General features: G+C 41.1%; 1 protein-coding gene across 1 annotated transcript in view; it reads right to left on the bottom strand.

Moving 5' to 3' along the window:
• Positions 1 to 27: 27 nt before the first annotated feature.
• NRIP3 (nuclear receptor interacting protein 3) overlaps positions 28 to 14,964 on the bottom strand; it is a 41,926-nt gene continuing 26,989 nt past the window's right edge. The window contains exon 8 of the mRNA XM_006885599.1: positions 28 to 313. Coding sequence (XP_006885661.1) covers positions 28 to 313 — 286 coding nt within the window. The remainder of the gene's footprint in view (positions 314 to 14,964) is intronic.

The raw sequence follows: 14,964 nt of genomic DNA, 5'->3' as shown, positions 1-14,964 counted from the left end.
GCCCTTCGCGTCACCGGCCGCGCCAGGTCAGCTGCCGCCAGCATCCGCCCCGGAAACTGTTCTCGGTGTGCGGGGGGCTGGAGGCTGCGCGTTCTGGGCGCCTGCTCGGGTCCGTGCTCGGACCTCCTCACTGGGCACTTCTCTGGGCCTAGCAGAATTCTGAGGCGCTTGCGTATCTTTCACGGGCGCAGAAACGAGAGGAGTTAGTGGAGCCGCCGGTGTGCTGGAAAATTCTCCAGCGCCCCATGCGGAATCAGGGCCAGTGCCAGGTCTGGAGACCAGGGAGCACTGGTGACAGGGTGGCCCGTCCCGGCTGGCGCAAGGGAGGTCGCATGCTAGGAGTAAAGGTGGGCCTGGGACTGGCAGAGACGTCCTGTCGGCCAAAGCCCACTCCCATTCACGGCGTCTTTTCTGGTTTGGGGACACAAACCTGTAACCCTGGTGCCTTTCCGACACGTCCCCCTCCCTGGCCTCCTAACAGTCTAGGAGAAAGAACGACGGTGTGAAAAAGGGAACTCCACCTAGGAGTCCCCGTCCGCCTCCCAGTGGAATCTGCTGTAGGGACTGGGCCTCAGCAGCGGGGTTGGGCCGGGCCGGGCCGGCTCTGGAAGGTGTGGAGTTAGCAAAAGGTCCGCCCTTTCAGCCCCCTTCGCGAAGGACTGTAGGAGGTGGGAAATCCTGCCGTAAACGCCCCAGTCGAGCCTATTTAGAGCGTCTAGTTCGCTTGTCGAGGTTGGGGGATGCTGAGTAGCATTGTGTCCTCCACTGGACTATTTCTCAGCTAATGGAGGCAGTGGAAGTAGCAAAAAGACTCGTCCCAATCCAGATTTAATCATTGTCCTTGAGTGCATAACTCGCCTCTCTGGCAATTTACAGCCTCTGAAAACCTGCAGAAGCTCTGATAACTGTTCTGACTGGACAGCATCTTACCAACAAGCAAGACAACTCTGGTCCTTGGCTGTAATATGAGGCCACTGAAATCATCTATAGATTTGAAATTCTGCTTCTGTGGAATACTCGTTTTTATACTTCTAAACAAAATGTTTTAGACTTACTATTTTTTGTTAACTTTTTATTGTATTTGAACGTTCATACAGCACATTGGTTTTCCATTCAACAGTTAATATAGTTCATGTTTCATGACGTTGATTGAAATCTCCCTTTAAACAGAATTTAAAGATGGCTTTTTCCTTGCTTGTGGAAATGTTTCATTAACGGCCACATTTTTTTCCAGTGTTTTTTACTCCCATGCGATTTTTGCTGTAACAAGGGTGGCACCTCTGACACTTGCGCTGCAGTTGCGCTGCTAACCCAAAGGTGAAGCCTCTCGGACTATTCCAACCAGCTGCTCTCTGGGAGAAAGATGGGCAGGCTCCCCAGTGGGGAACACCTGTGGAACACCTGCTGGAGGATTAGCTGCGAGTCAGTTCCAACTCGATGGCAATGAATTTTGAGAGAATCTAAGACAAGATGTATCATGTTGCACCAAATAGATTTAGTTCCTCTCAGTCCCAAATATCAAGAGGTGCCACCAGAAGCAGAAGACAGGACTAGATGACCACCAGGGCCTTGTCCAGGCCTCTCTGAAGATGCTGAAACTGCTTTGGGCCAGAGAACAATGTAGAGTTACCCAGGATCAAATATGTCTGACTGCAAGGCACTGGGTCTGTGATTTCTAAAAGTTGACTTAGCAGAAAATTTGGAACCAGTTTAAGGTTCATTTCCAGATTAACATATGAAGAGAGTTCTCATTCTTTACGGAAATGTCTTAAGCATTTTTTCTTTTCAAAATTGTTTTCAGCAAGAAGTTTTGAGGAAATATATAACAATGCCCTATTCTGATGAGTCCCATCTGTTTAAGAGGAAAATGCCAGTATGATAACTACCAGCCACATAACTGAGCACTTGAAATGACTATGAATTGAGATGTACTGTCAGTATAAACTGTACCTTGAATCTCAAAGACTTTAAAGCAAAAAACTACACAAAAGATCAATTATATAATTTATTATTATTTTAGGTGTATTGGGCTAAATAAATTATTAAAATAATTTCACTTGTTTCTTTTTACTATTTTATATGTGGCTTCTAGAATGTATTCTTGTGTACCATCGAGTCAGAGCCAACCCATAGCTGACCCTCCAGCAGGTTTTCTGAGGCAGTTAATTGCTCTGGAGGAAATTCCCCATCCTGCTCCCAAGGAGCAGCTGGTGGGTTTTGAATTGTATGCCTTTGGGACTGCAATGCACCTTCTTGCCACTAGGCCACAAGTGCTTCATTCTAGAACATTGGGCAGCATCATTCTAAAATGTAGCATGTGGCTGCCATGAAGAGTGTAAAATAAATACTTATAGACTGAAGACTCAGGATAGGGTTAGGACAGAGGTGACAGGGAAGAATTGGCTAGAGTGGAAGGTTTGGGAGAAGTACATTTATGTGCAAACAAATGAATGTAATTTTAGAGGCCTCATGGATTGAAGCTAAGCATCAAAAGGCAGAGACTCATCATTGGGCCAATTGGCAACACCGTAATAGATGGAGAAAAGATTGAGATTGTTAACAACTTCAGCTTGCTTGGGTCCACAATCAACACTTTTGGAACTAGCAGCCAGGAAATCAAAAGATGGATTAGGAAAGTCTGCTGTCCGGGACATCTCCAGAATACTGAAAAGCAACAATGTCAGTCTAGAGGCTAAGGTGCACCTGATCCAGACCATGGTCTTTGCAGTTACTGGCTATGTATCAGAGAGCGGGACAATGACTAAGGATGAGAGAAGGATCTATGCCTTTGAGTTGTGGTGCTAGAGAAGAGTCTTGAACATACTATGGACCAACAAGAGAACAAACAGGTCTGTCTTAGGGAGGGTGAAACCAAGTTTCTCCTTTGAGGCTAGGATATTGAAGCTCCAACTTTGGGTACATGGCCAGAAGGGAGCAGTCTTTAGAAAAGGACATCATGCTCAGAAGGGTGGAGGGACAGCGGAGGAGAGGAAGATCCCAGATAAGATGGACTGACACAATAACTGGGGTAATAGGGGTAGATGTGTTGGAGTCAGAGCTGTTGTACATAGGGTTGCTATGACTCACATGCAACTTGATGGCACAAAACTACAACAATAATAGAAGTGGAGGGGTCAGTTCTTCAGTGGTCATACCTAAATAACTTTTCCTTTTAGTCTTCTAAGGCAGAAAGCCTTCTCTAACTTGAGTGCATTCTTTTTTTTGTGTGTGTGTTCAAATCTTTGCTTAACTTCCCCATTTTAGTAAAGTTATGCTTTCCGATCTACCTTTATACCCCCAAACTCCTTTTTTTTTTTTCCAAACTCCTTTTGAAAGCAGAAACCTTCTCTTATTGGTTCTTGTAGCCACAGAGACTGGGAAAGTTAAAACCAATAAATGAGAAGACCAAGGAGTGGAATGGGTTCCTCTGGTCAGAGAGAGAAGTACAGATCTAGTTCTGGCCGTAAGAGGGCAGTGTTGAGATGCAAAAAAGATAGATTTTGGAACCTGGGCAGAGAATAGGCAAGAGTACTGACCTAAAGTCTTTCTAAACCTTCAGATCACCTGCGAGTTGTTTTCTTTACAGGAAGAACTACCTTTAGCACTTGCTTCCTGCCTTCCCATTCCTGGTTTCCCTGTGACCAAATTTCCATACTTTTTTTTTTTTTAAGGAACCCTGATAGTATAGTATGTAACATATCAGCCTGCTAAATAAACTATTGGTTCAAATCCAGCACCTGCACAATGGGAGAAAGATGAGCAGTCTCCTCTGTAAAGATGTAGAGCTTCAGACACCTGATTGAGGCCCCCTATGACCTGGAACCAACTTGACATCAGTGGGTTTTTTGTTTGGTTTTCTTTTTAAGGAGTGACATGTGTCCTCTCCCATGTGGCCTTGGAGTTCTCACTTCATGAAGTCTGAAAAAATTTTCTAGTGGAGGATGGTCAGGAAAAGAGATTACATCTCTAAATTTAAGTGTGGAAGTCAGAAGGTTAGGAAGCAGAAGTGGTAATTTATGTATCTGGGACAAATGGATGACAAAGACCAAAGCTTTTCCAGCTCTATATAATCTGTGCCCTCTTCTCTATTTTACTTCCAGTGATCAAAAAGCTTTCTGGACACCCCTTTATTATTCTTCCATACCATCTTTTCAGATCTCCTCAGCACTTACCCAGACCATACCAGCTCAGAAATACAAAGAAAAAGTCAGGCACAGCATCAGTGATGGTGATTACCTAGGATTGCATCTCCTATGGTTATGACAAGATGCATGCATGTACAGACACGCATACAGACACACAGAGAAAAATATTTATGAGCATACTATGGAGAGCATGTTGTTATGTGCTGTCAAGTCTCCAGCAACTCATAACAATCCTACGTACAATAACTCTGAAGCCTTCCCATTCCTGAGCCAGTCTCACTGACTCAGATACACCTACCCCCATCGCTCTGGTTAATGTATCAATCCATCTCATTCAGGTATTCCTCTCCTGTGCCATCCCTTCACCTTCCAAGACTGATGTCCAAGGACAAGTCTCTCTTGGTCATATGCCCAAAGTATGTGAGATGGAGCTTCAAAATCCTAGCCTTCAAAGAGAAACTTGGTTTCACTCTCTCCAAGACAGACCTATTTGTTTTCTTGGAGGTTCCATGGTATGTTCAAGACTCTTCTCCAGCACCATAACTCAAAGGCATTGATTCTTCTTCTATCCTCCTTAGTCATTATCCAGCTCTGATGCATAGCAAGTAATTGCAAAAATGTGGACTTGATCAGACACACCTTAGTCTTTAGACTGACATTGTTGCTTCTCAGTACTCTGGAAAGGTCCCTGACAGCAGATTTACCTAATGTAATTTGCCTTTTGATTTCCTGACTGCTGGTGCCAAAAGTAGGGAGCTCTGGTGGCCTAGTGGCAAGAAGAGGTGCTGCAATCCTGAAGGCACGCAGTTCGAGGCCACCAGTTGCTCCACGAGCGAAGGATGGGCAGTCACCTCCTGTGCGATTAACTGCTTCTGAAACCCACTGGAGTATCAGCTATGGGTCAGTTCCAACTCTATGGTATACAACAACAACAGTGCCAAAAGTGCTGACTGTCGATATGAGCAAGCTGTAACTGTTAACAACCTCAGTCTCTTGTCCCTATATCATGGTGCTGCCACTTGGCCTAGTAATGAGAATCTTTGTCTTCTTGATGTTGAGCTTCAATCTATATTGAAGACTACAGTCCTTGGCCTTCTGCAACAAGAGCTTCAGGTCCTCCTCAGTTTCAGCAAACAAGGTTGCGTAATCTGCATAATGTAGGTTGTTGATGAGTCTTCCTCCAATCCTGACGCCACATTCCTCCTCATAAAGCCCAGCTTCCTGAATGATCTGCATATAGATTGAAAAGGTATGCAGACAGGATGCATCCCTGATGAACTCCCTTGCTGATTTTGAACCGTACAGTGTTTCTCCGCTCTGCTCTAAGGACTGCTTCCTTGTCCAAGTATAGGTTTTGCATGAGCACAACCAATGTTCTGAGATTCCATTCTCAAGTTTAACCACAATTTGTTGTGATCTACACAAATGCCTTTGCATAGTAAATGAAACACAGATAGATATCCCTCTGTTCCTCTTTTCTGCCAATATCCATATGATATTGGTGATAATGTCTCTAGTACCATGACCTCTTCTAAACCCAGCTTGTATTTCTGGTAGTTCTCTGTCAATGTATCAGTGTTCTGTTCCAGTCATTTCTGGATAATCTTCAGGAGGATTTTGATTGCATGTGATATGAGAGATACTTTTTTGGAATGAGAATAAATATAGATCTTCAGTCAGTTGGCCAGGTCGTTGTCCTCCAGATTTCTTGGCACAGTCTGGTGAGCACATCCAGGGCAGCATCTGTTTGTTGAAATATGTCAACTGGTACAATTCCTGGGGCTTTATATTTTTTGCCAAGACCTTCGGAGCATCCTGAACTTCTTCCTTCATAACCATTGCCTCTTGATATGTTGTTTCTTGAAATTCTTGTGTGTCAGCCAATTCTTTTTGGTACAGTGACTCTGTATACTCCTTTCATCTTCTTTTAATACTTCCTGTACCATTCAATACTCTACCCATAACATCCTTGAGTATTGGTCAGACTCCAGTTCTTTGCACATTTCATTATAATACTTTGCTTTGCCTTCCTGAGCTGCCCTTTGCAATCTTCTAATCAGCTCCTTAACTTCTTTATTTCTTCCCTTTGCTTTGGTTTGGTGCGCTAGTGCAATATTCAGAGTCTCTTTTGACATCCATTTTAGTCTTGTCTTCTTCTTTTGTCTTTGTAATGACCTTTTGCTTTCTTCATGGATGATACTCTTGATCTCCTCCCAAAGCTCATCTGGTCTTTATTCATTAGTATTCAAGGCCTCAAACCTATTCATTTTCTTTTTAAAACAAAAATATTAAATCTCATATATTACCAACAATGAGAATATTATCTAGTATATAATAAATGGTTAATAAATATCTTAATCAGCTATAATGAAAAATGAGATCTCTGTTTTATACTAAGTAATATAAACAATCAGTACTTTCTATACTCTTTTAAAAAAATCAGTTTTGACCTGTGGATACCAATTGTTTGTTTACATTCATTCTGTTTAAATAATTTTCATTCACATTCATATTTTCTCTCCTCTCAATTTCTTACATTTGAAGATAAACTCAATAATATATACATTTCATTTCATACTATAAATTGCTTTATCTTACTAGAAATATTTCTACTTAGTGTTATGCCACTACATTTTTAGTTTTGGTGCTGGAGAAGGGTATTGAACATGCCATGGACTGCCAAGAGAGCAAACAGGTCTGTTTTGAAGAGGGTGAATCCTTGGAGGCAAGGGTTGTGAAGCTCCATCTCATATACTTTGGGCATGTTTCTAGAAGAGATCAGACTTTGAAGAAGGACAACATGCTTGAAAGGGTAGAGTCAGAACCAAAGAGGAAGACCCTGGGGGAGATGGACTGACACTGTGGCAATGGCGTCACGTGTGTCAAAAATAGCAAAGTTAGCCTAGGATAAGGCAAAGTTCAGAGCCATTGTTCAGAGTTGCCATGTTTCATAGTCAATGAAATGGCATTTAATAACATCATTAACAACACGCCACAAAAGCTGTTTGTCCTTGCACAAATGCTGCCTTTTGGTCTTATATGGTTGATTATTTTTTAATGGAATGAGTATTGCCCTTGTGTTATTATCCACCTAAAAAGTCAGTCTATTGTTTGTTAGGGAGGTCTAGTAGTCTAGTGGGTAAAGAGTTGCACTGCCAACTCAAAGGCAGCAGGCTCAAATCCACAAATTTGGGGTGGTGGGGAAGATGGTCAATCTCCTCCAGTGAAATTTACTGCCTCTGACAACTTGCTTACAGGTCAGCTGTATGTTGATTTGACTTGATAACAATAAGGAAGAAGATTGTTTGGATAAAAATGGAGACACATGGGTAAGTTTTGTTCTCAGTTCAAAGTGTGACTAATGACCATTGTCTGTTGGCGTCTATCAAGCTTTATTGAATCAGTATGCCTTGACATTTTTATTGTTTTTTTTTTAAATTTAGGTTGTTTATTTTTCATTTCAATGGTTTTTAAAAAATATCTTCTAGGAGTAAATTGGGGGGAGGGGTGGGCTGGGAGAAAGTGAATGAATAAATGGAAATCCAAAATCTCTGTAAATGTTCATTAAAATTAAGAAAAAAAATTTTTTTTAAATTCCAGGAAAAAAAAATTTTGTTCCGCACTCCCCCATTCAGGACCTCCAAGTGTGATCTCATTTAGATTTGTGATCAGATGCAACTGGTTCTCCAGGTTGCAGGTGTTAGAGATTGAAGCTCATGTGGCCTATTGACTTTGAGACTTGGTTTATGGTAGCAGTGCAGGGACTAGAACTTTAGATGAAGGTTAGAGAGAAGCCTGCCTATAAGCGTACCTGAGAAAAATATTTTTTTTTTCGGAGTCAAAACTCTTTATTGCCCCACCCAGGGAACCCTACAAAGGACTCCGTGGAGCAGGGAGAGAAGAATCTATTTTCACTGAAGAATCATAAGATGAGTATTTCTGACCCAAACTGTAACCAGTTGCTTCACTAATAACCCCTATAATAGTGAAAAAAGAAAGCCAGTTGTTTTACTACCAATCCTCCTTTGATTCCAATCTTTGAATTTTAAACATTACTTACTGCATTTTGGCCATGTTTGATTAATTTTAAACTTTAGAAGTTGAACAAAGTTCCATTTTTTCATCTTTGACTTTATGTACGTCTGATCGCATAGTCTGTAGGCAGTTTTGTAAATAACCTAAAAGTGATGTCTCTCTGGTGATTCAGATCCACCAACAGCTCTGAAGGAGAAAGATGGGCAATCTCTTTCTGCACCAGGACTTGTTGTTGTAAACCTTTTCTTGAGCTGGTTTTTTAATTGAGGTGAGATAGCCTCAAGGTAAAATTTTGATTCTTATGGATTTGATTTTACCTTCTTTAGCTTTAATTTGAACTTTATGAATAGTTGATGGTCTGTTCTGCAATTAGCACTGGCATAGTTTTCAGTGCTGAAATTGAACTTCTCTAATGTTTCCTTCCACAGATGTAATCAATCTTATTCCTGTGCATACCATCAGGTGAAATTCATGTGTATAGTCTGCTTTTCTTATAAAAGGTATTTGCTATGGAAAAAACCATTCATTGTGCATTCTTATCATTCTATCCCAGCCTCATTTCTGTCACCAAGTCCATGTTTTCCAATTATTGATCCTTCTTTATTCTCACATTTTGCATTCCAATCACCCATCATTATTAATGAATCTTGGTTGCATAGTAGATCATGACTGTGTGATTCACAATGTCCCATGCCAGTCCATTTAATTTTGTATATGTCTAATATATCAATATTTATGCATTCATTTCTTCCTTAGTAATCTCCAATTTTCCTACATTCATACTTCTCACATTTCATGTCCAGTCACTAGGGTGTATTTGCAACTGTTTCCTCTGTGGTTCTCAGTATGAAGGCTCAGCTTCCAGGGCCATTATCTAGTAGTCTAATCTAAGTGATTGTACATAGGATTTTCCAAGGCCTATTATTTTGGAGGTGGATGGCCAATCCTTCTTCCTAGTTTGTCTTAATTTGGGTGCTCAGCTTTAGAACAACATTTAATAGACCAACATTTTACCGGAGAACTGATAAAAAGTATGCAGGTAACATATCAGGTGTGGGCCCAGGGGCCCACTCCTTAGGCAGCTAGCAAAGGGGCAGATTTCTGGGCCTACAGCCAGAAAAATGGGTACATTTTATTATGTTGTGATTCACATGGCTTGATGGGCATTCGACTGACTGCTTTTCCATAAAGTAATGTAACAGAATCACTTCTATGATGGGTCCAGCCAATCCTTTGTAAGGGAAGTATTCTCAAGGATGTGACCTGCAGCCAGTATAAACAGGCATTCTGGCAAAGCTCAATTGCTTACTCTTTGCATTCAACATATGACCACTCTGACCTCTACTTCTTGAGATGTGAGCCAACAGTCTTTCAACTGACCTGCAGATTCTGGCATCCACCAGCTCTGGTAGCCCTGCAAGCCAGCAACCTATAGTTTCACCAGCTATTTCTGAGTTTTTCAGCACCTGCAACCACATGAGTCAGGAGAAGGCTCCAATCTGACATTTGACCTAGTGTTTTTGGAGTTGTCAGCCTCCATAATTGCATGAACCTTGAATTAAAGATGTATGTGTGTAGTTGTTAGTTCTGTCAAGTCAGAACTAACCCATAGCTGACCCTTTGTTAGGCTTTTGTTGTTGTTGTTATGTGCTATAGAATCGCCTGTGATTCATAGTGACCTTATGTGCAACAGCCCTAAACCCTGCTCTATTCTTTACCAATTTCACTGTCTCTGATACACCCACCCTATTACCCCAGTCACTGAATCGATCTACCTCATAGAGGGTCTTCCTCTCCTGTGCTGTCCCTCCACCCTCCCAAGCATGACATCCCTCTCCAAGGACTGGTCCTTCCTTGCAACATGTCCAAAGCATGTCAGATGAAGCTTCAGAATCCTTGCCTCCAAGGAGCAGCCTGGTTTAACCCTCTCTAGGACAAACCTGTTCATTTTCTTAGAAGTCTATGGTATATTCAATACTCAGGCGTTTAGATGTAGTAAATCACATGAAAGGTTATTACCCATCCTTCTCCCGTGGAGCAGCTGGTGGATTCGAATTGTGTGCCTTTGGAGCTCCCTGCCTGTGCAGGAATTGTGTGCCTGTGCAACTCCTTGCCACTAGGTCACCAATAATCAGAAAAGAGAAGGAAACAGATGACTTCTGCCAACTATTGCAATCAGAAATCTATCAAATGTGCAACCAAGATACATTAGTAATAACGGGTGACTGGAATGCAAAAGTTGGGAACAAAGATGAATCAGTAGTTGGTAAAAATGGACTTGGTGACAAGAAATTAGGCTGGAGACAGAATAGCAGAATTCTGAACAGTCAATGATTTATTCATTGCAAGTACCTTTTATAAGAAACATTAACGGTGACTATACACATGAATCAGACTGATTACATCTGTGGGAAAAAATCATTGGAGAAGCTCAATATCAGCTGTGAAAACTAGGCCAGGTGCTGACTGTGGATCAGATCATCAACTACTCATATGTAAGTTCAAACTGAAGCTAAAGAAGATAAAATCAAATCCACAAGAACAAAAGTTTGACCTTGAGTCTATCCTTCCTTAATTTAAAGACCATCTCAGGAACAGGTTCGAGGCCTTGCATACTAATGAGCAAAGACCAAATGAGATGTGAGATGATATCAAGAATATTATCCATGAAGAATGCAAAAGGTCATTACAAAGATAGAGGAAGAAGACCAAAGTGGATGTCAGAGAAACTCTGAATATTGTACTAGAGTGCTGAGAAGCCAAAGCAAAGGGAAGAAATCAAGATGTTAAGGAGCTGAATAGAAGATTTCAAAGGGCAGTACAGGAATATAAAGCAAAATATTATAATAAAATGTGCAAAGAGCTGGAGTTTGAAAATTAAAAAGCATGAACTAGTTCAGCATTTAAGCTGAAGGAACTACAGAACAAATTTAAGCCTCAAGTTGCAATACTTTCTGCTATGGGAAGAATGCTGAATGATCCAGAAGCATCAAAAGAAAATGGTAGGAGTATACAGAGTCACTGTACCAAAAAGAATTGGCTGACACAGAATTTAATGGAATAACAAATGATCAAGAGGCAATGGTGATGAAGGGGGACGTTCAAGCTGCTCTGAAAGAATTGGCAAAAGCAAGGCCCAAGCAATTTATGGAATACCAGCTGACGTATTCCAACAAACTGATGCTGCCCTGGATGCAACCAGGTTGTTCCAAGAAATCTGGAGGACAACCACGTGGTCAACTGACTGGAAGAAATCTATATTTATTCCCATTCCCAAAAAAATGTAACCTGACAGAGTGTGGAAATTATCAAACAGTATCATTATTATCACATGCAAGCAAGATCCTGCAGAAAATTACCCAAAGATGACTGGAATAGCACATTGAGAGAACTGCCAGATGTGCAGGCTGTGTTTAGAACAGGTCAGAACACTAGGGACATTATAGCCAATATTAGAAAGATCTTAGTTGAATGCAGAGAGTACCAGAGGAGTATCTGTGTTTCATTAACTATGCAAAAGCCTTTGACTGTATGAATCACAAGAAATTGTGGCTAACTTTGAGAAAAATGGGAATCCCAGGACACTTGATCGTGCTTATGTGAAAACCTGTACTTGGACCAGGAAGCAGTCATCAGAACAGAGCAAGGAAACACTTCATGGTTCAAAATCAGGAAAGGTGTATGCTATGGATGTATCCTATGTTTATAACTTTTCAATCTATATGTGGAAGAGAACATCCAGGAGACTGGGCTCTATGAGGAATGTGGCATCAGGATTTGAAGAGGACTCATCAAGAACCTATGTTATGCAGGTAACACACCGTTTCCTGAAACTGAGGAGGACCTGATACACTTGCTGCAGAAGGTCAAGGACTGAAGCCTTCAACATGGATTGAAGCTCAACATCAAGAAAATGATGATTCTCATCACTGGGCCAATTGGTAGTATCATGACAGATGGAGAAGAAATTGAGATTGTTAACAGCTTTAGTCAGTTTGGTTCTACAAACAAAACTCTTGGTACCAGCAGCTAGGAAGTCAAAAGACAAATTGCATGGGGAACATCTGCTGTCAGGGACCTCTACAGAGTACTGAAGAACAATGATGTCTGTCTAGAGACTAAGGTGCACCTGATCCAGGCAACAGTCTTAGCAATTACTAGCTATGCTAGTATCAGAAAGCTGGATAATAACTAGGGATGCTAGAAAGAGAATTTATGCTTTTGAGTTGTGGTGCTGGAGAAGAATATTGAATATACTATGGACTATTAGGAGATTAAACAGGTTCATCCTGGAGAGGGTGAAACAAGGTTGCTTCTTGGAGGCAAGGATTTTGACTTTGCCTGACATACTTCGTGCATGATGCAAGGAGGAACCAATCTTTTCAGAGGGACATCATGCTTGGGAGGGTGGAAGGACAGCGCAAGAGAGAAAAACCCTCAATGAAATGCACTGACTCAGTGACTGGAGTAGTAGGGGTAGGTGTGTCAGAGACAATACGGTTGGCTCAGGATAGAGTAGGATTCATGGCTGTTGGACAGAGACACTATGAGTCATAAGCAACTTGACAGCACATAACAACAACAACAGTATCTATTGATTTTTACTTTCCCCTCCCATCCATGGCAACCATCCAAGAATGATTCTATGTGTAAACCTCTCTTTAACTTTTTGAGTTTTTTATAATAGTGGTCTTATACAGTATTTGTCCTTTTGTGACAAGAGTTTTCACTCAGCATAAGGTCCCCTGCATGTGTACATGTTATAAAGTGTTTCTTGCTCTTTAGTGTTGCATAGTACTCTGTTGTATAAATTCACTATTTATCTATTTGGCTGCTGATGGACACTTGGGTTGATTCCAGGGATTCTTTTGAAAGAATTTCTTTTGCTTCTTCAGATGGTCAATCCCAACATTAGTCAAATTAATTCATACATTCTTATCCATTTTCAGAAAAATCAAGGTGAGAATCCCTATAGTAGTCCCTAAGTATAAAGGTTATCCAATGTATTTGAAAAGTCCTATATTTCATAAGAACCCTCTAGATGAACATGAATTTACCTCTTGATTAAAGCAAAGTTAAATTCTTGCTATCTAGGCTCATGATATAGATTCCTATTATCTTGATACAGATGTACACTCTTTGGTTCTTAAATTGTTTCCCCTGACATTATGCTGAGTGAAGTATCTTGGTCACAGAGGGACAAATACGGCATAATGACTGACATTGGGGTTGGGGGAAGACTGAGAAAAGAGGCGATAAATAATGTATACTGCACTGAAACAGATGAGGGAGAGACCTGTTTAAAAGGGATATATGATTAGGTATTATTGTCATGACAGAAGTCCAGAATGAAGGCAGCCTAGTGGAGTGGACTTGGGGGGAGGGACGGTATAACAATGAAATAATTTTTCTTTCACTTTTCAAAGAGAAAAGTGAATAGGGGTGGGGGATAGGCAGGGAGAAAAGTGCAACAATAAATGAATGAAAATCCAAAGTCTCTGTAAACATTCATTAAAATGAATTTTTTAAAAAGTCTTCCCTGGAAAACACAAATATCTCTACCAGATTATCCATACATTTCCCCCCAAGTTATTTCTCTGTCCAAAGACACTGCCCAGGTTTTATGTATATGTTTGTGACATAGACGCCCTTCTTCAATAATAGAGCATCTGGATTCCCTGTAGTAATTACAAATAGGGATATTATTTTGGCTCCAGGAAAAGCAGTATCAGCAAATCCCTCCTCTGGTTATTACTGCTGGAAGAGACACAGGTACAAGAGACACTAGAAAGAAGGACAAGGTCTGTAGCCACGTGGCTGCTAGAATCTTTGGATATCTCACAATCTAAAAGAAGATTATCTGCAACCAGGAGAAGATAACATTGATGAAAGGGACCTTTTAAAGATTTAGTCCCTCTATACAACAAAAACTTTTTCCAGTAGGGTAAAAAGAAGACAGCTGACTGGGAGAAAACATTTGGCAATGACATCTCAGATTAATGAATATATTATGGACTGCTAAGAGCATCCTGAAGATGGTGAAACCATGCTGCTTCTTGGAAGCAAGGATTCTGAAGCTCCATTTGACATACTTTGGGCATGCTGCAAGGAAGGACCAGAAGAGGGACATCATGCTTGGAAGGGTGGATGGACAGCGCAGGAGAGGAAGACCCCTGATGAGATGGATTGATTCGTGACTGGGATAATGGAGGTAGGTGTGCCAGAGACAATGAAATTGGCTCATCATAGAGCAGGGTTCGGAGCTGTTGTACATAAGGTCGCTGTGAGCCAGATTTGACTTGACAGCACGTAACAACAACGGGGTCTCCACAAGAAAAAGACTACTAACCCAGTTACAAAATCGGCAAAAGATATGGAAAGACCTTTCAGAGAGGAAGACATTCAGAAAGCCAACAGACATATGAAGAAATGCTGAATAACACTGTCAATAAGAGAGATGCAAATAAGAGAGATGACAATGGATGTCATCTCACCCCAATTGCAGTGGCAAAGTTGAACAGAACAGCAAGCAATACATGTTGGACAGGGTTTGGAGAGACTCGATTTGTGATATACTGTTGTTGGGATTGTAAAATGGTACACCCACTCTGGAAGGCAGCTTGACATTTCCTCATAAAGCTGAACAAAGAGATTCTATATGACCCAATTATTCAATTGCTAGACATATACTCAAAGGAAAACAGAACTGAGACACAAATGGAGATTTGTACACCAATGTTCATAGCATCATTATTTACAACTGAAAGAACATGGAAACAGCCCA

The sequence above is a fragment of the Elephantulus edwardii genome, unplaced genomic scaffold (genome assembly GCF_000299155.1).
Source record: "Elephantulus edwardii isolate Elephantulus edwardi_28Jun2011 unplaced genomic scaffold, EleEdw1.0 scaffold00044, whole genome shotgun sequence".
NCBI classification, from domain to species: domain Eukaryota; kingdom Metazoa; phylum Chordata; class Mammalia; order Macroscelidea; family Macroscelididae; genus Elephantulus; species Elephantulus edwardii.
The sequence above is the reverse complement of the archived record's forward strand: the minus strand, read 5'-3'. Positions and strand labels throughout refer to the sequence as shown.